The sequence below is a fragment of the Microchirus variegatus genome (genome assembly GCF_963457635.1).
Source record: "Microchirus variegatus genome assembly, chromosome: 23".
NCBI lineage: Eukaryota > Metazoa > Chordata > Actinopteri > Pleuronectiformes > Soleidae > Microchirus > Microchirus variegatus.
Window position 1 is genome coordinate 18,820,213 of NC_139824.1, and position 24,387 is coordinate 18,844,599.

Sequence of the window (24,387 nt, forward strand, 5' to 3'; positions counted from 1 at the left end):
AGACTGGAAATATATAAATGTATCTTCAAACAAAGCTTCGTGACTCAAGTATTTGTTTTTCTTCCTCATTTTCTGATCAAACGCTTCATTTTTCCCATGGTTTTATTTTGAAAACCGGAAGTCGGTGCTCGCTGTGGTCACTCAAGCTAGCGCGGACTTCCTCTCAAGACGCCGCCGTGTATTCTCTGCACTTTACCATAAAGTGTGTAATAGGGGCGCACTCGGAAGGCTGGAGCGGCCGCCTTGACTCCGCAGAAACGACACACGGAGCCGCTTTGACCGCAGTAACGAGGCTGCGAGGAAATATGAGCCGCGGGCATCGTTCGCCAGAGCCGCCGCTGCCGCTGCCGCTGCTGCTGCCGCCGCTGCGCCCGCGGAGCGCGTCGTGAGGTGTGGCTCCGTAAACTCTCCGGGGGGAAACAGCGTCAGTGAGCCGAGGAGGCGGACACGCCGAAGAGGAGCCGGGCTGCTGGGAGAATAATGTCCACCTCCGTTAGGCCCCAGGGCGGCCCTCGCCCACCCGCCGTGCCGCCGCCGCCGTTGCCGCCGCCGCCGCCATACATGTCGGATGTGCCGGACCTGTCGGACCCGCCGGACCTGAGCCACCTCACCGAGGAGGAGAGGAAGATCATCCTGGCGGTGATGGACCGACAGAAGGAGGAAGAGGAGAAGGAACAGGCGATGTTGAAGTAAGTGCATGTTTTATGAAATGTTGTCGTGGACACACACGCACGCACGCACACACACACACACATCATCATCATCATCATCACATGACCCGCTGACACCTGAAGATCAGGGCGTGCTGTGACGTCACCAACATGAAGACTCAGGGTCTGTGACCTGGAGGAGGTTCATCATCATCATCATCATCATCATCATCCATCCTTTGTGGAGACAAAACATCAGAGCTGGTGAAGAAGAGTCTGGTCCTTGGAGAGAGGATGAGGAGGATGAAGAGGATGAGGAGGATGGAGGATGGGGTGTGGCTGGGAGTCTCATCAGGACACAGAGTCAGGGGTACAGGCTCAGCAGGGGCGTTTCTAGAGTCTGTAGGGGCCCTAAGCGAAAAATCCCCAGGGGGCCCTTCCTTCCAACCAGTGTTCATCATTATTATGTTATAAATAATCTGACACCAACGTTCAAAAATATATATATTTTTTTTTTTTTAATCAATGAAATAACATGGAAAAACCTTGTTGTTAAAAAGTATGTGAAAATAGAATCAGAATCAGAACACTTTATTAATCTCCGGGGGGGGGGGGGGGGGGGGGTTCTTTTTGTTCCAGATGCTCCGTGCAAAGTAAGAAGAAATACAGCACGAGGAGAATGTAAATGTAAATGTAAAGAACAATACAATACAGTAAATAGCTTTTAAAAAACAAGGGCTACCCAGAATGCATTGCGTGTTTTCACATAACAAAGATGGCGCCACTACAAATGAAGTAAGGACAGGACAGGACAGGACAGGACAGACAGGACAGTACATACAGGACAGGACAGACAGGACAGGACAGACTGGACAGGACAGGACAAGACAAGACAGGACAGGACAGACAGGACAGGACAGACTGGACAGGACAGACAGGACAGGACAGACTGGACAGACAGAACAGGACAAGACAGGACAGACAAGACAAGACAGGACAGGACAGGACAGGACAGACAGGACAGTACATACAGGACAGGACAAGACAGGACAGGACAGACTGGACAGGACAGACAGGACAGGACAGACTGGACAGACAGAACAGGACAAGACAGGACAGACAAGACAAGACAGGACAGGACAGGACAGACAGGACAAGACAGACTGGACAGGACAGGACAGACAGGACAAGACAAGACAAGACAAGACAAGACAGGACAGGACAAGACAGGACAGACAGGACAGACAGGACAGACAGGACAGGACAGACTGGACAGGACAGGACAGGACAGACTGGACAGACAGGACAAGACAGGACAGGACAGGACAGACAGGACAGACAGGATAGGACAGACTGGACAGGACAGACAGGACAGGACAAGACAGGACAGACAGGACAAGACAAGACAGGACAGACAGGACAAGACAAGACAAGACAAGACAAGACAAGACAGGACAGGACATACAAGACAGACAGGACAGAACAAGACAAGACAAGACAAGACAAGACAAGACAGGACATACAGGACAGGACAGACAGGACAGACAAGACTGGACAGGAAAGGACAGACAGACAGACAGGACAGGACAGGACAGACAGACAGACAGGACAGACAGACAGACGGGACAGGACAGGACAGACTGGACAGACTGGACAGGACAGACAGGACAGGAGAGACAGGACAGGACAGGACAGACAGACAGACAGACAGACGGGACAAGACAGGACAGGACAGACTGAACGAGAGACAGGAAAGGACAGGACAGACAGGACTGAAAACCACATCTGTCCCTCTGTTATTTGTCATAGTGTGATGATTTGCCCTCTCTTGTATTTCTTGTGTTTCTTGTATGTCTTTCCTCTCAGAACACTGCACCAGCAGTTCGAGAGCTACAAACAGGAAGTGCGTCGCATCGGTGCCGAGATACGACAGCAGCAGACGCAGCAGAAGGACGACACGCCCACCTGCGGCATCTGCCGCAAGACCAAGTTTGCCGACGGCTGCGGCCACCACTGCTCCTACTGTCAGATCAAGTTCTGCGCTCGCTGTGGAGGACGAGTGTCTCTGAGGTCTAATAACGTAAGACTCCTGACCTCTGACCTTCTCCAGCTCATGCTCCTCCCATCTTTGCTGTGATTGGACAGTCCGTCCTGGTTCTGTGACACTAACGTGTTCTGGCAGCGGTCATTGGAACCATCATCTGTTCTGAGGTTGTCCTGCTGTTTAATGATTGTAGAAATCAAACAGTTGAGGTGACTGCAGAGATTACAGCACCTGTGAGGTCACATGTCTGTACTGCAGACTTCCTGTCTGTACTGCAGACTTCCTGTCTACACTCTTAGAAATAAGGGTTCCAAAAGGGTTCTTCTACAAGGGCTGAGGTTCTACCTGCAACCATTAGCTTCTGAAAAACCCTGACAAACAAACACAAGCTTTAGCCATGAGAGCTAGTGCAGGAAAGCTATGAGGTGCATTCACTGACCCTCAAAAAAAATTAAATACATGCAGTTCACTGAACTGCAACAAAAACTCGCTGCTGCCACCTTGTGGATTTAGTGAAATACACTTAATTTTCAATTATCAGTGCAATCAAATATTTAGACATTTTTAATTGCAATATAAATATATAATATACCATGTTCAATCTTTGTTTATACTGTAAACATCAAGCCCATACTGTTTATATTCTAGAAACTGTTTACACTCTTAGAAATAAGGGTTCCTAAAGGGTTCTTCATCAAGGACTGAGGTTCTACCAGGAACCATTAGCTTCTGAAAAACCCTGACAAACAAACACAAGCTTTAGCCGTGAGAGCTAGTGCAAGTAAGCTACGAGGTGCATTCACTGACCCTCAGAAAAGTCAATACACGCAGTTCACTGAACAACTGCAACAAAAACTCGCTGCTGTCACCTTGTGGATATAGTGAAATACACTTAATTTTCAATTATCAGTGCAATCAAATATTTAGACTTTTTTACTTGCAATATACATATATAATATCCTATGTTCAATCTTTGTTTATACTGTAAACATCAAGCCCATACTGTTTATATTCTAGAAACTGTTTACACTCTTAGAAATAAGGGTTCCAAAAGGGTTCTTCTACCAGGGCTGAGGTTCTACCTGGAACCATTAGCTTCTGAAAAACCCTTTTCCTGAAGAAAAGGGTTTTTCAAGGGTTCTTGGTAACACTAATGGTTTCAGTAAGAACCATGTTGATCCAGAGAACCCTTTAAAAACCCTTTCCTGAATAAAGGGTTTTAAAGGGTTCTTGGTGGAACCCTCCAAAAGGGTTCTTGGAGCCAAAAAGGCTTCTCCTGCAAGGACAAGCCGAAGAACCTTACATGGCTTTTATTTCTAAGAGTGTAGGATGTCTGCAGCCGTTTACACACATATCCGTTTCACTTTTTGTTTAAAAACAATAATAATTCCATTTGAAGCTGCGCTCACTTCCTTTCTTCCTCATGTTTTCATAGAAAACCACGATGTTTCCTCCTCTGTCAGGACTCCAGGAATCTCAATAACATTCTGGGATTTCATCATGTCATAGAAATGTCTTTTTTTTTTCATTCATGATCTAAAAATAAACCGCAGTGGATTATAAATTATGAATGAAAGATACTTCCTGTTGTTTAGCTGTGGCAATGAGCTGATGTTTAATATCGTCTGTGTGTATTATTCTGTCTCATCATCAGTTTCCTACACATATTTATACGTTTAGGCTTAATAACTTAATAATACTGATATTCCTCCTTTGAGCAGAGCCATTTACAATGTGTTCTTCCCTCTTATTTATTCCCAGCGCTGTTTAAAGGTTATTTTTATTATTATAATATGATCTAAAATCAGTCTTAAGACTCAAAGGAGCGTCTTTAAGTGGTTTATCGTTCATTCGTCATTCATGTCTGTCTTGAATTCATTGATTACGCTCTCTGCTGTGCTCACTAAGAATAATTCATGTTGCGTAAATGTTTTCTTCATCGTTTCCTCTTCTCTAAACCTCTGTGTTCAGGTGATGTGCGTCTGTAACCTGTGTCGTAAGCAGCAGGAGATTCTCACCAAATCAGGAGAGTGGTTTTCAGAGTCCGGCCTGAGGCCTGCGACGCTGGACTCCTCAGCGACGAGGGATAAAACCCAACAGGACAAGAAAGGACTGCGCTCCAGGTCCGAAGCCCCGCCCTCTAGCGCCCCCACGGGACTGGAGAGGAAAGCGGCGTCCACTGGCGACGCGGCTGCTGTCAAAGGTGGCGACGCCGTGACGGGCTGTCGCTCTCAGAGTGAACCGCCCAGAGAAAAGTAAGACGGTGTTTTACACTTTGTTTTTGTGACACGACAGGAATTGAAGCATCTTAAACAGTGTGTGGAGAGTTATTTTATTTCATTTATTTATTTATTTTTGCACAGTTTTAAAGGAAAATACACAAAGATTGACAAAGAATACAAAATAAGGAAGAGGCAGAAAACCTCGAGCCACCTAAATGTTAACATGTCACAATATTAAAAGAAAACACACAAAAATAAACTATATCTATATAAAAGTGATAACAAGGTAGTTGTAACAGAAAATACCAACAATAATGACAATAACAAACATTAATATAAAAGCAAAACATGTGTGTGTGTGTCCATGAGGGGAATATTGGTTTTTAACCCTCATTTATTCATTCTTTGAGCATCATGGAGACATGGACACATGAAAAAAAGCTAATTACAAAACTACCATTAAATGATGTTTTAAGTATCTTTTTGTAGAATTTTATAGAGGAACAGTTTTTTGTCAGATGGGAAAAACCATAATTTAATATTATTGAAAATTTACTTCTGCAAGTAAAAAATTTAGTTGAGTAGCACTGGACCTGTGAGTTTGCTTTGAAGTAAGTCTTGAAATGCTCAGGAATATTCACTTCACTTCAATGTTTATGTTATTGTAATGGTAAAATTCTATTTAATTTGCCCAACACTGATACCCACCCAGTACAGAACACCAGGTCCTTTGTGTATAATGTATTGTATATTGTGTCTAGCCTGCAACTTCCCGCAACACCAGCAGGGGGCCGGCTCCCCGATGCCTACAGTAGACAAAGAGGTGTGAAAGCCCTGTCTGAAGGTAGAGTCTTTGTCTATTGGAGGAATGCGAAGGGGGATAAAAAAAAAAAAAAAAACTTGTCGGCCGGCAGAAGTTCTCTATTTCATTCTTCACCAGCAGTAGAGAAATTTCCACAACATTATACATAAAAACACATATTTGAAAAATATGGATCTTGAAAATAGTAAGAATTTGTAGTTTTTGAAATGCATAAAATCACAAATGAGTCACTTGGCTGAGACTGGAAATAAGTAACCTGATGTTGAAAAGCAGAATTTGGTCTCTGTTTCTATAAATGTAGAAGTTGTTTTTGTCTAATAATAATAATAATACATTTATAACGACCTCCTCCTGCAGGAAAAGACCAGTTTCCCTCCATGAACAAAATGGCAAAGGAGGCGTTGTCTGCGGTGGGAGCTGGAAAACCAGCGGGAAGTTATCGCTTCAGTCGTCCTTGGAAGAGCGAGTGCGTCCTGGAGGAGACAGACGGAGGCTGGAGAAGGTCCAGTCTCAGGTCTACGAGGACGGAGTGGAGATCTCCGCTTGTTTAGAGACGAATAAAAGACGTCCAGACGACGAGGAGCAGAGGGAGCGCAAACACTGTGAGAAGGACTTCCAGAATCGTTACCGCAGCGATCCGAACCTCGCCCGCTACCCTGTGAAACCTCAGAGGGAGGAGCGGGAGATGCGAATGCACGCCAAGGCTTCAAAGGTACGCCACGAACGACGACACAGCGATCTGGCCATCAATGAGGTCGGTCTGGGACCAGGACCAGGACCAGGACCAGGACCAGGACCAGGCACCAGTGTGAGTGAGGTGCCTGAACATCTTTTAGTAAAGTTGTCCGGAGGCGGGAGGAGAGACTCCAACACGCTGGATAACCACTGTGCCTACTCTGTGGACAGGACTGCGGGTGTCCGAGCAGGACCTCCGCACACTCACGCTGGGTTTAAACCGCTGGGATCAACATGGACACAGAGAGAATTAGACAAGGACGGCCTGATAAAGAAAGACGTCCAGGCAGAGTCTCCGTCGTGCAAAAGCAGGTGCGGAGTCAACAAGACGCAGACGTCCATCAGCAGCTCGGAGGAGGAGGAGGAGGAGGGCGTCTCCACGCCCGAGTACACCAGCTGTGAGGAGCTGGACGTGGAACACATGGGCAGAAAAGGTCAGTCGCTAACCCCTGACACAGACTCTGTCTACGTTAATAATCCCGACATCGTACACAAACATCTGCAGTTGGTTGTTTTTTATCTTACGTTCGGCTCATTTAGTGCAAAAAAAAAGTTCAAAACACTCGCGTACAGAATCTTATCTGATGTCAAAAGTTTAGTTTGTCTAGTTTGTCCATTGTAGGCCACTGTAAAAAACAACAACAACCATGGTGATCCAAAATGGCCGCCTCAGTACAACTCATTTTCAGGTTCTAACAAGTGAGAAATAATTTTGCCTAAATTTAACACACTGGTCCTTTAATGGCTATGTTCCAAAAAGTTGAATTTTAAGAATCTAGGACGTACAAAAGGATTTCTAAGAAATAAATAAAGAAATCTAGCTGATAATTTCTTAGATTATTATGACAAATGTGATCTAAAACATCCTGTTTCTGTTTTAAAACCTGTAAAAACCTTTTATTTTGTACCAAAATGTTGCCCAGAGCCATTTTAGTTTTCATTTTAGAGCCAGAAACTAGAAAATATTCACATTTAAGAAGCTGAAAAATGACAGAAACGTGAAAATATTCACATTTAAGAAGCTGGAAAATGACAGAAACGTGAAAATATTCACATTTAAGAAGCTGAAAAATGACAGAAACGTGAAAATATTCACATTTAAGAAGCTGAAAAATGACAGAAACGTGAAAATATTCACATTTAAGAAGCTGAAAAATGACAGAAACGTGAAAATATTCACATTTAAGAAGCTGAAAAATGACAGAAACGTGAAAATATTCACATTTAAGAAGCTGCAAAATGACAGAAACGTGAAAATATTCACATTTAAGAAGTTGAAAAATGACAGAAACGTGAAAATATTCACATTTAAGAAGCTGAAAAATGACAGAAACGTGAAAATATTCACATTTAAGAAGCTGAAAAATGACAGAAACGTGAAAATATTCACATTTAAGAAGCTGAAAAATGACAGAAACGTGAAAATATTCACATTTAAGAAGCTGAAAAATGACAGAAACATGAAAATATTCACATTTAAGAAGCTGAAAAATGACAGAAACGTGAAAATATTCACATTTAAGAAGCTGAAAAATGACAGAAACGTGAAAATATTCACATTTAAGAAGCTGAAAAATAACAGAAACGTGAAAATATTCACATTTAAGAAGTTGAAAAATGACAGAAACGTGAAAATATTCACATTTAAGAAGCTGAAAAATGACAGAAACGTGAAAATATTCACATTTAAGAAGCTGAAAAATGACAGAAACGTGAAAATATTCACATTTAAGAAGCTGAAAAATGACAGAAACGTGAAAATATTCACATTTAAGAAGCTGAAAAATGACAGAAACGTGAAAGTATTCACATTTAAGAAGCTGAAAAATGACAGAAACGTGAAAATATTCACATTTAAGAAGCTGAAAAATGACAGAAACGTGAAAATATTCACATTTAAGAAGCTGAAAAATGACAGAAACGTGAAAATATTCACATTTAAGAAGCTGAAAAATGACAGAAACATGAAAATATTCATGATTGACATTACACAGCTTGTATTTTTTGCCTGTCTTTAGTTACCAGCTCATGTTCTCTGCAGGTTATCCAGCTTCCTCCCACAGTCCAAAACCCTGCGGATTAGGTGAATTGGACACACTCTAAACTGACTGAAGGTGTGAGAGTGTGACGGTGATTGTTGGTCTTGTGATGAACTGGTCTTTAGACTCATGTCAGATGAGATTGTCTCCAGATCACCTGAGACCCTCATGGAGGATAAAGCGCTGGACGATAGATGAAGACTGAGTTTTTATTCTGATAATTAATTGTTCTTTGTGCCCATAGGTGACTGGGACTGTCATCCACTGGATCCCACTGTGTGGCACGTGAGTGTTATACCCTGTTCACACACACACACACACACACACACACACACACACACACACACACACACACACACACACACACACACACACACACACACACACACACACACACTTATTGTACAGTACATGTACATCATCTCACAGTCGTTAAAAACATGTGGCACCACCACAGCTGTATTTACACGTGATGATCACATACCCTGATTAAAGACCCCCCCCCCCCTCCCTCTTTATTATCTGTGCTCTTGTCTCAGCGCTGCTTTTCTTTCTCTTCTGCAGAATCCAGTCACGTGGCAGCCAGCGAAGGAAGGAGATCACCTGATTGGACGCATCGTGCTCAGCAAGCGCTCGGACATGCTTCACGAGAACGGTTCACTGCTCGGACTGAAAGTGAGCAGGGAATGTTTCTACTGCTTTTGTGACAGTGTTTTATTAGAATATATATATGTATATGTATATATACATATACATATATATATACTCTGTTTCCATGTCTGTGTGCAGGTGGTCGGAGGGAAGATGACAAACACAGGCAGACTCGGAGCCTTCATCACCAAAGTGAAGAAAGGCAGTCTGGCAGACGTGGTGGGACATCTACGAGCAGGTGACGCTCTATTGTTTAATGTAGGGAGGCAGGTACTGGACACTGGGTGTGTGTGTGTACAAATATATATATATTACACACACAGATATATGTCAATCAGAACAAACAAACAAATAGGACGTCTTCAGTGTGACGCTGTGTGACAGTAGCACAGCTGCAGCTCTGACAGCAGAGTTACTGCAGCTCCGTTTCCCATGAGAGTCGGAGGGAAGAAGCGTGGAGAAGAGCTCCTGCTGCTGAGGATTATGGGAGGAGAGGACAAAGTGAAGACGAGCAGCCAATCAGATATCAGGATTCTGCTTCTGCTTGGTCCGAGACTCTCAAAACTCTAAATAAACTGAGGGGAACTAGACATATATTTATTTAGACCAGGGGTCTGCAACCTGCCGCTCTAGCGCCTCATGTGGCTCTTCAGCCTCTCTGTAGCGGCTCCTTCTAGCGTTGAAGAAAAAACTATTCATGTTTTTCACACTTTATTTTGTCAAGATAAAGGCGTAAATAAAAAATGTTTTGATGTTTAAACCGTCACATGCAGTTGAAAAACCTCCCCCAAAAGCTACTAAAATACTATAAAAAATAGTTTTATTTGTCGTTTTTTCTACACTTTAAAAGTTGGGTATCAACTTGCAACAAACGGTGGTTCTTTAAATAGAGTATATATGTGTAAAAAAATGTATCTTCATTTTTTAGGATCAAATAGGTTTTTGCAGCTCCAGATTAATTTTATTTGGGTGAAAAGGGGACAAAAATGGCTCTTTTCATTCTAAAGGTTGCAGAACCCTGAGTTAGACATACATGATTTGACTTGGATGATGGATGTACTGTCACTGTAAGTAACTGTAACTGTAAGTGCTGGATGATTGTTGTGTGTCCAGGTGATGAGGTGCTGCAGTGGAACGGGAAATCGTTGCCAGGAGCGACCAAGAAAGAAGTGTACAACATAATCCTGGAATCAAAGGCCAACCTGAAAGTAGAGATCGTCGTTTCAAGACCTATAGGGTAAGATTCATGTTATCAATGTGTATTATCATTAAAATCGCTATTGTTTTACTTGATATTCTTTGATATTTTGATATTATAAGCCCAAACCATTAAATAATTGACGGAAAATTCAGATTCTTTGAAACTGGAGCCTTTATTGGTCTGAACAAACAAACAAACAAAAATTCAAATATCAATTTCCATATAAGAGTTTTAATTTGTATCATAAAAAAATACACAAACAAATCCAACAAAAACGATGCAATGGAACTGGCATGGTGGAAGTTTGGAAGACATAACATTTCAGTTATTTTTACTCATTTTAAGGTTCACAACCTTTTTATTTTGAGTGATGGTCGGCTTGAAAACAGTTGTTCAGACAAAGATGCGCTCTGCCTTTCTCACAGTATACATGTGCAAAGTGGCCGACGCAGTGCTCGCATCTCTGTGGAGTTTCTCTGTCGGGTTTCCCATCATTTTATACATCGGATTTGTCAGGGAAAACATTGTCACAATGCTCAAAAACGAATGATACGTTTGGCGTTACAGGGTTAAAATTCGACTGATTCATTTTCCCTTCTCCGCTGTGCACCGTGTTAAATATCTAGTGGATCTTCTCCTCGACACAGTTCCAGCACGACTCGCCTCTGCTCGTCTTTTTTTTGGGCTTTTCCATTAGCGATAGTACCTGGTACTTCTCTGGTGAGGAGAAGCAACACCAGCAGACTCCTCGTGATGCTTCTCCTCATCAATGGTTTGCATCTCTTGCACCTGAAAATGATACCAAACCGAGCAGAATCGAGCTGGAACTGTATTCTTTCACTCGTTCATTCTAAATACATGACTTATACTCTGATGTTTACACTTTGTTTTATCTTCCAGAGACACCTCAAGAGTCCCTCAGTCCTCACACCCGCCTCTAGACTCTAGTAAGTGTTTATACGGTCACGTATATTAACTGTGAATGTTACTGCTGAAGTAAACTTCAGAGGAGAAATCATCTCCCGTCGTATCTGTGCGTCCTTCAGCAGGCTCCAGCTCCTTCGAGTCCCAGAAGCTGGACCGTCCCTCGATATCAGTCATGTCTCCCACCAGTCCTGGGTCGCTCAGAGACCGTCCTCTGGCTCTGCCCGGACAGCTCTCTGTGAGTGTCTGCAGGAGGATGGAAGTGTGGAATTAAACGTGAATACAGAGAAAGAGTTCAAATCAAACGTCCCTCTCTCACGTCTTCTCAGATTAAGCTGTGGTACGACAAAGCCGGACATCAGCTGATCGTCAACGTTCTTCAAGCCGGCGACCTGCCGACGCGAGCAGACGCTCGACCTCTGAACCCTTACGTCAAGATGTACTTCCTACCAGACAGGAGGTAATCACATCCTATTCATTTGTTTTAATACTGCTTCCTAATCTAAAAATACAGTATTATTTACTGTAATCCTACATGTACTTTATATATGTACAGTTCAGGGTCGACATGGAAAAGCAAAAGCCTAACTCTGACTCAAACTCTAACTCTGACTCTATTATTTTGCCCATTTCATTTATATCACTTATATTTATATCACCAGCAGAAATTGCTCCATGTATATAGTAAAAGGGTCAATGTCTCAACAAACTACACCATTCAAAATGTTCATATACTGTCATTTAGAGCTGCAACTAACGATTATTTTCGTAATCGATGAATCTGTCGATTATTTTCTCGATTAATCGATGAATCGTTTGGTCCATAAAATGTCAGAAAATGTTAAAAAACGTTGATCAGTGTTTGTCAAAGATGGAAATGATGATGTTCTCGAACGTCTTTGTTTTGTCCACAAACCAAAATGATTCAGTTTCAATGATTTCTTTGTTTATGTGGAGCAAAGAAACCAAGAAAATATTCACATTTAAGAAGCTGAAACAATCAGAAATCTTGTTTAAATCATGAAAAAAGCTTCAAACCGATTATCGATGATCAAAATAGTTGGCGATTAATTTAGTAATCGATTAATAATCGATTCATCCATTAATCGTTTCAGCTCTACTGTCATTGAAATGCATTTATGTATGGGCCCTAAGATGGAACCCTGTGGCACACCACAAGACAAACCAGTGCAGTACAAAACAAGCCCACCGGAGGGCCTTTCCAAAGAAATACTTCTCATTCTTTGATAGAATGACGTGATAAGCAGCATTTGAAGCAGCGCAAAGATCAAGAAATAAGTCGCCTACAATCAAACGTGCACTTTAACCAGGGTATCTGCAGGGTTTTAAAAAGTCTTAAATCCAATTTGAATTTAAGGCCTTAAAATGTCTTAAATTCTATTAACGTTACGCTCATTTTAAACATGCATAACTTTCAGTCTCGCTGTATTTTTTAGGATGCGATAACGCAACTACAACACGGAACTAAAGTAGTCCACCTGTGCTGCCCGGGGAGAATTTATCAAGGCGGGCACACTAGCTAGTGTGCTGTGCGCGCGCCGCGGTGTGTTACAGCTTAGCTTAGCAGCGGAGAGAAAACTTAATGAAAGCCCACAGCTAAGAAGAATTGCAAGTTCAACTATTTGTGGCTCCAATTTTCCTTCATGTCTTTTGTAGTTTTTTATCCGTATGGATTTGAAATGGGTCTTAAATTGTATTCATTATGGTCTTAAAAAAGTCTTAAATTTGACTTGCAGACCTGCAGAGACCCTGATAACGTTCTTACCATCTTAGCAGAGTGCACCGAATTAAACCCAGACCAGAATCCAGGCATCTATGTCCTAACTCCATGTGAGAGTCCTTTTTCTCCCAGTACTGACAGAGCAGAATCCTCTTATCTCATCATTTCTCTTGTCTGAATGTATAAATATACGACATGCTCGACCTCAGGATGCGTCTCCAAGCTCCTTTCATCTGACTCCTGTGTGAATCAGAGTCGCTGCAGTTCACCAAAGCTCAAAGTGAACACAGGTAGAGTAAGTAAGGAAGTGTTTTCCTGTGGAATCGTCACCTCGAAGCCTCTGCAGCCACACAAGCGCTCGCTGCTGTTTTAAACCAGGTTGAGGTGACAGTGGAAAATCTAACTGTGTGTGTGTGTGTGTTTACACGTTTTGCTCCAGTGACAAGAGCAAACGTCGAACTAAAACAGTGAAGAAGAGCATCGAGCCCAAGTGGAACCAGACGTTCATTTACTCCCACGTTCACCGACGAGACTTCAGAGAACGTATGCTGGAGATCACGGTCTGGGACCAGCCCAGGGTTCAGGAGGAGGAGAGCGAATTCCTGGGTGAGGTGGGTAACCACATGTCAACCATGCCTTTATTGCTTTAGGTGTGTTGATATCACATGTGTATCATGAGTTTAGACAACAATAAGATCACTCTGAAAGGGGGCCCCTGAAAATACTGGACATTACAGGGCCCATATTATGCAAAATCAACTTTTTAATCATTTTAATACTTATATTTAGGACTCAGTGGGCCATACCAGTCCCCAAAATGTGAAAAAACAAGACTCAGTCATGTTTTAGTGGTTCCACTCAGTGTAAGTATAGGAGATAAAACATGCAATGTTTAAACCTCCTGCCTCGTGACGACACAGTGCGCATTTCAGTGCTTTTGGACCTGGATTGAAGGTGAGACATTGTCCTAAAATGATCTTAAGTTTGTGAGAAAGAGGAGCTGGAGATGACAGGACCACTGACAGGAGTCGAGTTGTAGGAGTAAACCAGACTGAAGGTCAGGGAGATGAGGATCAGGCCTTCTCGCTCTCCAGCTAATCTGGCACAATTTAACCTCCTAGATTACACAGCACATGCCGTTAAAACCCACAACCTGCTGCCTTGATTTTCTGCCCACACATTTCTTTAAAAATGTTTTAAAGCAGACCTAGACCAGAAGTTCCAATTTAGGCTGTTTTTTAGTGTGTATCTGCGTCATTACCTTGTTTAAGAAGCCCTGAAGGTTCTAAACAAACAGTTCAGCCACTGCTGAGAACGCTGTGTTTTATTGTAATCTCGTTTCTCAGAGAGATCTCTGAAAAAACCCGGTCCGGTTACGTAAACATCGGTTCTCCTGAACAGCAGATCCTCCTGCTCCGGGCACTAGTCCGGGCACATCCGGTTGCGTACATTGAACCGCAGAAGAAGAAGAATAACGTCCGTTGTGGAGGTGTTTCACGAGCGACAGTGTCTTCTGACTCTGGGTCTGACTCCGGGTCAAAGGTCGTCAAAGGGACTGAGGCGGGGAGTCGTGAAGAAGCTATTTTTAAACACTGTTAAAACAATGTTTTGATAATGAGTAGCAGTGCATCCACCGTTCCAGAGGGGGGAGCTGTGCTTCTGAGAGCGGGTGTGCTGAATATGTCACTTCCGGGTATTGGCCAATCACAACACACTCTGTCTTCTGGGTGTGAGATTTATGTCTGAAATATCACGGCTCAGGAACAGCGTCAGAAAAGAGGATTTCTATCGGCTCGTTTACAGCAACTAGGAGGTTTTTGAGCATAAAAACAAGTTAATGTATGTAAGTAGACCTCCATAACTAACATATATGTGCAACAGGACCACTCTGTGTGAGCTTTAATTGCATAGCTTCAGCTTTGAGTTGCCCTGTGTATACAAATAAACTTGCCTTGTCTTTCGAGAAAGCGCCACCTTGTGGTAACCCAAAATGTAACCTAAACATTTGATTAATGGTCATAATTACTGCAAAGCTCAAAAAATCCATCCAAGGTGACAAGGTTGTTGGTTCCAGGCGTCGATATCTGAACTATTATTCCTCGCTCTTTTGCTGCTCGGTTGCTAAAATCCAGCGTTTCTCTTCCTCTCACCTCATCCTCTCTTTCTCTCTCTCTCTCTCTCAGGTGTTGATAGAGTTAGAGACGGCGTTGCTGGACGACGTACCTCACTGGTTCAAACTCCAGGCCCACGACGCGTCGTCCATGCCTCTGCCCGAGCCGTCTCCGTACCTCCCGCGCCGGCATCGGCACGAAGACGTCGCCGGCAAGAAGCTGCAGAGTGAGTCTGCTGAAACACAGTAAACGCACAGTAAACGCACATGCTACGTACATGCATGTCAGTTATGTTTCATGTGCTGAGAAACGCAATCTCTGACCCTTTTGTGCACTCAAGACTCCACGTGAATGCAAAAGCTGCACCGTGTGATAATGTGTGTGTGTATTTGCAGAGCATAACTCCAGAGACAAAGAGCACAGCAGTGCTCTGGACGTCCCTGAGCATCAGCATCAGCTTCAGCAGCAGCAGCAGAGACCGATCCAACAGCGATCTCGCTCGGTGTCTCCTAACAGACAGGACGTCTGCAGAGCTCGGTTACGGCCTGTACGAGTGCTCATGCAGAGGTCAGCGTCACGCCGTCGACTCTCAGTGAGACTCAATCACAGTTTAAACATATCATTATTACATTATAAGACATTTGTGCTTTTCTCTCATCAGGAGTCTGGATGAGATGAGCCAGAACAGCCAGAACTGCTCTCACTACCACAACAACCACTCAGAGGACCAACGCTCCGGAGACTCAGACTACGAGTACTCTGAGGACAGGTACCACAGGGCGATAAGACTGGGTTATACACATAAATATACTGTATATATTTGTGTATACATATACATATATATGTTATGTCATTCTATATGTTGTGGTTTCTCCCATTCATGTATTCACATTTCCTGTTCTGAGATGTCTGCCTCTTATTTTATGTTTTTTTTTCCTCAAACAGTGAAGTCCCAGAGATACAGCGGTCTATTCGGGGAGGGAGTGCAGAGTGTCTGCATACAAACAGGTAAACACATCTATTATTATTATTTAATTAGATAAATAAATAAAAATAATTAATTCAATAGATTAATTAATTAGATAAATAAATATAAATAATTAATTAACCAATTAATTAATTAGATAAATAAATTTAATTAATTAACCAATTAATTAATTAATTAATTAATTAATTATTAGATAAATAAATATAAATAATGAATTAGATAGATAGATAGCTACATAAATAAATAAATAACATACATCATTCATTATTTAATTAGATAGATAGATAGATAGATAAAAGACATAATTAATTATTTAATTAATTAATTAATTCATTATATAGATAAATAAAAGACATCATTAATTAATTAATTAATTAATTAATTAATTATATAGATAAATAAATAAAAGAAAAAAGAGAACCATCACTCACTATATTTTGATACTATGCACAATTTAACCAACATTTCACCCTCCGTACAACACCGTAAAAAACCCAAAACTCATCATATAGTTGCAGCACACTGAGAAGTTGATTCGTAACTCTTCTATCTTGTTTTCCTCATGCCTTGCTTCATGTGTACGACCTCACAAACAGGTACATAAGTAGACTCAGCAACACACTCCCCCCCAAAATGCCCCTGTTAGTAAACGGTATCCATAAAGACATTTACAGGCAAGTATTCAGTGTAAAAGACATCATGATGTGAACCCTCTCTCTCTCTGAAGTGGTTTGGTCCAGGTCTCTCAGTACAGTAAATGTCCTCACGTTCTCACACTGATGTGGTGCTTGTGTTTCCTGTAGTCGATGTGTTGCTCTGTCATGGTCCATGTGCTGCTTTTACCTCACGATGATGTCCCTCGATCAACTAAAAGCTTTTGTTTTTGGATGTTTTTCCAGTCTCATCATCAGATCATATAAACTCTTATTTTCTAGTACAAAGATCAAATGTTTTGTATGTCCGCTGCACATCGTGTTCTCCCTTCTAAACCATGTAGACCTGGTTCCCATGGAAACTCGCAGTCTTCAGTCTGAACGCTGTCACAGTGCAAAGCAGCAAAGAATGACTGTGATAAATGATCTCTTTTCTCTTTGTGTCTCTGTCTGTTTTTGATTTGATTTTATCTTTCCCTCTCTTTTTCCATCCCTTTGCTCTCCCACATTATTCTTATTCTTTGTGTTTGGTGTTGTGTTGCCGTGGTGGTGCAGTGACCTGCTGCCGTCCCTGGACAGAGTCAGGAGTGCCAGCACCACGTGTCTCAGACCAGACGCCTACTATTATTCAGCTGGCAGAGACAGGTATGATCGCTGCACATTTGTATGGAAAGCCACCAGGGTCATAAAGACCCCAGTCTAAATCTGTGCATTTTAAGTGCAAAATTTGAATGCCACGCCCCCCATATATTCATGGTTTGAAGACCTTGCCACTTCAGTTTATGACACTGTGTCTCATGGAAGACGACCAAGAAGAGAAGCTTGGGGCCAATTCCAATTCCTTATCTTAACCCTTAATCTTAACTGGCCTCAAAACCAAGTGTTGAGGGTTATTTTGTCACTTAGAAATGGGACACCCCTTAAATGCAGATACGTCTTCAGACTGTAGGGGGCAGAATAACGCCAAAGCTGCGTCCAGTCTGTCAACTCCAAAAAAGAAGAAGAAGAAGAAGAACACATTTAAGTCAGGATTATTTATTCTGATCCGTTTGTCAGTCAAGTTATTAGGTTGTCAGTTAGTTATAAGATGATACTCATACAAATATTCAGCTGACAGTTACCACACACCACGACTTATTGAAAAGTAAACCACACCGGCCGACTATTGACAAAAGATGGTAAAATAAAAATAAATGTTAGGCAACAATGACGTCAGTAATCCATAATATGGGCCTAAACTAAGATCATTTTTATATCTCTATTAACAAAGAAAATACTTCATTTGTATCGTACTCGTTTGGCTGCTTTCGACGCCATCTTTGTTATGTGAAACACGCAATGCATTCTGGGTAGCCCTTGCTCCCAAGGGTGGTCTCTGAAAAACCTCAACATTGAGGGCGATACAGCCCTTAAACTTGGCCTCAACTTAATTTTTCTGAGAATCGGGACAGAACTTGGACTAGAGGGAGAACATTTTTGAGATTGAGGGTTAAGATTGGAAAATTCACCTTTGGACTAGGACTAGTACGAGTCCACCACGATTTCAAACTTACTCCTGGTCTGAGCTGGTATGAGATTTGATCGTATGTCAAAGTCTATATTCATAAATGCCGATATTGGCGTTGAAATGAGTGTTCACCAACTTTTTTGTTTGATAAATGAGGGTCGACGTGAGGACGGATGTCAATACCAGAATGACATGGGGTCCATGTGATAGCGTTTTAAATTAAATTGACATTATTGCTGCTGTGATTTAGCGTTTTAGTGTTATCTTTCCTCTCTCCTTCGTCTTCTCTATGAACTTAACTGACAGAACACAAGCTCACGATGCGACGAGGACACCCTCAGGTCACAGGGGCAGGCGACTGCCGCAGCTGCCTGCAAAGAGCAGCAGCATCGAGCAAGGTGACCCATATGTGACATATACGCATCCATACTGAACGTCCCGCTCCATCGTTGTTTAAATGATCTCTATGTGTTCTTCCCTCTTGTCGCAGCTCTTGCAGTCGGGGAACAATCCTGTCAGCTCCACGTGAAAGTACATTCCTATTATCCTTCAGCCTCCCACAGCCCACAGACCGACCTCAAGACCAAACAGCGGGTCGGTGTCTGCGTGTGTTCTTGATAAACCCGACAGAACCCTGTCGTCGTTCGCATCTTCATCCTCATCCTCGTCTCTCTCTGTACATGCAGATGTACGCGGAACGGAGGCACTGCAGCGACAACGTCTCGGCGAGATCCTCGGACAGCGACATGAGCGACGTGTCGGCTCTGTCTCACGCGAGCAGCGCGTCGGGCCTCAGCAGCACCAGCTACATGTCCATACAGTCGGAGAGACACGGGGGACGACTCGGGTCAGTCCTCGCTGTTCTAACTCGTGTTAAGACGCCGGAGGTGATGTTTGTCACGTCTCTTTTTTCGCTCTCTCTCTCTGTCCAGGCGTCACATGAGGTCGTCGATGGGCCGCAGCCTCCTGAAGAGCTCCAGCGTCAGCGGAGAGATTTACACGCAGGACCGCGCCGACGGCAGCCAGTCGGACACGGCGATCGGTTTGGTCGGCGGCGGCGGCGGCGGCGGCAAGAAGAGGCGCTCCAGCCTCAGCGCTCGCATGGTGGCCATCGTTGGCAACCGCCGCAGCCGCAGCACGTCGCAGATCAGCGGACCCGGTGAGCTTTCTGCGAATCAAACGTACATTAGTAAATGCACATGGTTACAACACCGGACGTGCTTCGGAAGGCAAATTCACACTAATCAAATCAAAATCAAAATCACTGAACTCTGAAAAAATAACCAGACACTACCTCACCTTAACCATGTGCAATATTCTGTGCAATTTCACTTCCCCTGATAAATGTGCAATACTGCAATATATATGTGTGTGTGTGTATGCGTAGATGTATATGTATGTGTACGTGTGTGTATGTATGTATGTGTGTATATATATACATATATATGTATGTATGTATGTATGTATATGTGCATGTATGTGTATATGTATGTATGTATATATACATATGTATGTGTGTATGTGTATGTGTATATGTATATGTATATGTATATATATATATATATTTATGTATATGTGTATATATGTATATGTGTGTATATATATATATATATATATAGATGCTGAATATTTGTATTTTTTTATTTGCATTCACATTTTCTACATCTCCATTTACATTACTAAAAAAACAAAACATTTTTTTATACCATGTATAGATAGAAAAAAGAAAAGAAAAGAAAAAAAAAAAAAAAAACTGACTTGTGGAACCCGCAAAATATTTCCAATGTGCCTGGACTGTTGTTTAAGCATAAATGGCAAATAAAAAACTTGAAACTTGAAACTTGAAACTAACCCAAGGTGAAAACAAACAGAGTAAAAAGTACCGTAGTATATAGAGCCATGTGCAAATGGAACAGCATGCCAGGATAGATCATTCAACACGGTAGCAAAAATCAATTCAAAATATTGCTTAAAAAACATCTCCTAGCTGAGCAGCTCTCTGCATTTGATAATGTTTAACAGATGCTGCGACTTCTACTATCAATATATATAATCATTAAAGGGACACTTCACCAATTTGAATGTGGCTTTGTATTGCTAGAAAATCAGTAGTATTTTTTTTAGAAAATGTGCTTCCCTCCCTCAGTTTTTCCCTGAGTTGTAAAAAAATCTGTTTTCCCTTATCCAAATGTGCCCTACTGTGAGTCAAATGACGCGTCTTGCATCACATTAGGGCACATTTTGAAAATGGAAAACAGATTTTTTTTTACAACTCAGTGAAAAACTGAGGGAGGGAAGCACATTTTCTAAAAAAAATACTACTGCTATTCTAGCAACACAAAGCCACATTCAAATCGGCGAAGTATCCCTTTAAGGGTTTGGTTTACGTTTATTTACGTGTGTTTTGACTGATGCATGTTTATAAATATATTTGTGTACCTCTACATTCTGTGAATAATATAGGTCCTGTGTGTGTGTGTGTTGTGCGGTTTTTGATTGTTGTGGTGTTTTTGTTATTTTCTTTTTTTATTGTTATTATTATTATTATTATTATTACTGTTGGTTGTAATTATGCACTGCAATGTATATATGCACAGGTGTTGTATGGACTATGGCCCCAGCTAATGGAGATCCCAATAAATCAAATTACAACTAACTATAACCCTCCCGCCCCCTCGATCGTCTCTGTTTCACCCAGTGTGGAAGAGTAAGAAAGAGAAGGACGCTCCCATCCAGAGGAGCACAGAGACAGGACTGGCTGTGGAGTTGACGAGGAACACCAGCGTTCAGCCCAGCAGAGAGGCCAACAACGGCAGCATCAACAGCTACAGTTCTGAGGGAAAGTCAGTATAAACTCTACAATCACTGTTTGCTATATTTAGCCACTTAACAAAAGGCTCACCTTATAAAATGTTTTGCTTACGTCTACAATATCTTAAGAATATGTTTGTTGTGAGCTCGTCTCAGTAAACCTGGACCTGACTTGTATTTCCTATTTACTTAGGTACATTAAATAAATAAGGTAATGACATACTAGCACGACACAGTGTAGTCCACCAATAGATACCACAGAAGAAGATGAACATTTTTGTTCACATGTGCCATTTTTACTATAGGAAAAGAACGCAAAATGTTTTATTCATACACTTACTGTAAGCGTGGGGGACAAAAACACACACACTTCAGATAATAGATAATACAAATAGATAATCCTTCTCATGTATGTAATATATATATATATATATATATATTATCTGTAATGCGTGTTCTTCCTTCCTCAGTTTGATCTTCTCGAGCGTTAACATCGGTGCCAGTAACCAGTTCAGTGACTTCCTGGATGGTTTGGGCCCGGCTCAGTTAGTGGGCAGGCAAACACTCGCGACTCCTGCCATAGGTATGAAAACCTTCTTCTCTTCTCTGGTCTGAATACAGATTTTCTCAATAATTAAAACGCGTCTGCTCTTTCTGCTAATAAATAAAATATTCCTTCTGGTCCATGAAGAGCTGTTACATGCTGTCCTCCCTGTTTGCCTCCATGGTTTCCTCACTGAGGGAAATCAAAATTCAACATATAGCACATCTAACGGGATTAAAGGTGTATTATTTAATAAATCTAAAGTATAAAAATTAATAAAATCCTCCTAATATGTCACAGAGACTCAGGAATAATGTTCATATAACGTATAATATAACAGTACAGACAATTTATATTTGCGTTAAAAAGTATATTTTGCAGTCTGCAAATCATGTTTATGTTTTGAAATCATGTCATGTGGCGCCACCTACCGCCGTCTACCCTACATTGCAGTCAGTAGAGTCTCAGCTGCCGAGCAACCACGGGTTGCCAGTTACGTCAGAAAACCAAACCTAAAAAGACCTCGGTATTTTGAATTTGAGTGTAGTAACTGTTTTTGGCCACATTCTTACATATGGCGCCTTTAAATGATGCGATGGTGTGATTTCCTGCAGCTGCAGAGCGATCGTTTCAATCCTCCTTGTTGTTTTCTAGGTGATATCCAGATCGGTATGATGGAGAAACGAGGCCAGCTGGAGGTGGAGGTCATCAGAGCTCGAGGACTTGTACAAAAGCCCGGATCCAAATCCCTCCCCGGTAATGAACGACCTGTCCTTCGACACGCTCAGGGTGATATTAATGAGGATGCACTGACGGTGTATTTTTCCGTTGTTTCGTGTCAGCTCCATATGTCAAGGTCTACCTGCTGAATAACGGCAAGTACGTCGCCAAGAAGAAAACCAAGATCGCGCGGAAAACACTGGACCCGCTGTATCAGCAAGCGCTGCTGTTTGAGGAGAGTCCTCAGGGCAAAGTGTTACAGGTGAGTGTCCGTCCTGCAGCTTCTGATGAGGTAAATCAGGGGTTCTCAAAGTTTTGATACCTGAGGCCAATTTAGGAACCCAACATTGGACTGAGGGCCGCCAAAGGAAAAAAAAAGGAAAAAAAACTGAAATAAATCCCATTTGTTATCATTTTAATGACCATATTTCAGTTCTACAGTTTAGCGTTAAGTAATATAAGCGTTAATATAATGTCATTTAAGCATTAATATAATAACACTTTATAATTTACTGGGTAATTACCCAGTATTTTGGCCATTGTTCTTACCTTCTAATTACAGGTTAATACCAAGTAACACATTTCTGTTACCATATATTTACTGGGTAAATAGCTAGTAATTGGGGGCTGTAGCTACCTGCTTATTACCAGCTTATAACACAATAATACACTAAAATTCACCATATAGAAACCAGGTAAATACCCAGTATTTTTGTTTACACTTATTGGTCTGTATCCAGTAATGTCCAATAAACATTTAACAAGCTTAGTCGCTACTGGATTAAAACTATCAACTTTAATTCATTGTGGGCCGCCAGAAATGTTTCTGCGGGCCGCCATTGGCCCCCGGGCCGCACTTTGAGAACCAATGATGTAAATAAAAAGCTGTGGATTTATGGACGATGGTTTTCAGGTGATCGTATGGGGAGACTACGGCCGCCTGGACCACAAAAGCTTCATGGGAGTTGCACAGATCCTGCTGGAGGAGCTGGACTTGTCGAGCACGGTCATTGGCTGGTACAAGTTATTCCCGCCGTCGTCCCTCGTGGACCCGACTCTCGCCTCGCTCACGCGACGAACTTCTCAGTCGTCGCTCACTGACGGCACTGCTGCGCCTGCGGGGGTGAGATCCTAGTGTCCACAGGTGTCCACAGGTGTCCACAGGTGTCCACAGGTGTCCACAGGTGTCCACAGGTGTCCACAGGTGTCCACAGGTGTCCACAGGTGTCCACGCCGAACACACAGCACCACACAAACACGTCAAACACGGAGAGGCTGAAGGAAAAACAATCAGAAATACAACTAGAAAGCATTGTTGAGATCTGACAATCACTCCTGCCGTGGTGACGTTTGTCTGTTGAGGAGAGCACCGTCGTATATTCATTTAATGAAAAATCTCATAGGTTTTTCCTCTGTGTGTGTGTGTGTGTGTGTGTGTGTGTGTTGAAGAAGCAGAACTGATGAACCGTGTCAGAGAATCAAAGGGAGGCAGGGTCGGTGTTTAACTCAAACAAGCACATTTCTTATTAAAGCTTCAGAATGTACGGAGCCTCCACGCCTACAGTGTCCTCCTCTAGTATCACAGCAGAGAGACTGGGCGCTCTCCGTATAGAGGGGAGCGTTTACGCCGCGTTTCCATTCCTTTGCCTTCGTTACTGCTGATATAAAATGTATTTACAGGACGTCACATGTTCACGGTGATGCTGTCAGTCTGCTGTGTGCATGGGAAGAAGAACTAAAAAGTCCAAAAGACCGAACCAGTGGGTTGTATTTGTAGATGTACTCAATATTAGGCCTCTCTCGTGAGATTGACCAATACATTAAATTTGAAAGTGGAGCCGTATCAGTGTAAACAATAACAAGAAAAATCGAAAAAATGACATTTTGTTCATTTGGGCAATCTCATTTTCTCCAAGTCCTCCATATAACATATTTAAGGTTTTAAGTTTAAATCATTTTGAAATCTAACCACAAGCACAACAGCTTGATTTTTATTATTATTATTATTTATTTATTTATTTAT

The 24,387-nt window shown here is 42.1% G+C and overlaps 1 protein-coding gene across 1 annotated transcript; it reads left to right on the forward strand.

Annotated features, from left to right (window-relative positions):
- Positions 1-480: 480 nt before the first annotated feature.
- rims1b (regulating synaptic membrane exocytosis 1b) lies at positions 481-23,499 on the forward strand (the record flags this gene model as incomplete). The annotated part of the gene is made up of 26 exons (XM_083909679.1): positions 481-689; positions 2,517-2,730; positions 4,666-4,949; positions 6,097-6,908; positions 8,758-8,798; positions 9,078-9,188; positions 9,303-9,402; positions 10,278-10,401; positions 11,266-11,312; positions 11,373-11,527; positions 11,619-11,749; positions 13,470-13,641; positions 15,214-15,367; positions 15,537-15,708; positions 15,803-15,910; positions 16,087-16,149; positions 17,338-17,427; positions 18,596-18,687; positions 18,780-18,883; positions 18,976-19,136; positions 19,222-19,448; positions 20,988-21,132; positions 21,571-21,683; positions 22,299-22,400; positions 22,487-22,626; positions 23,278-23,499. 26 exons carry the CDS (start codon positions 481-483, stop codon positions 23,497-23,499), a joined length of 4,293 nt encoding a protein of 1,430 aa, XP_083765805.1.
- Positions 23,500-24,387: the final 888 nt, after the last annotated feature.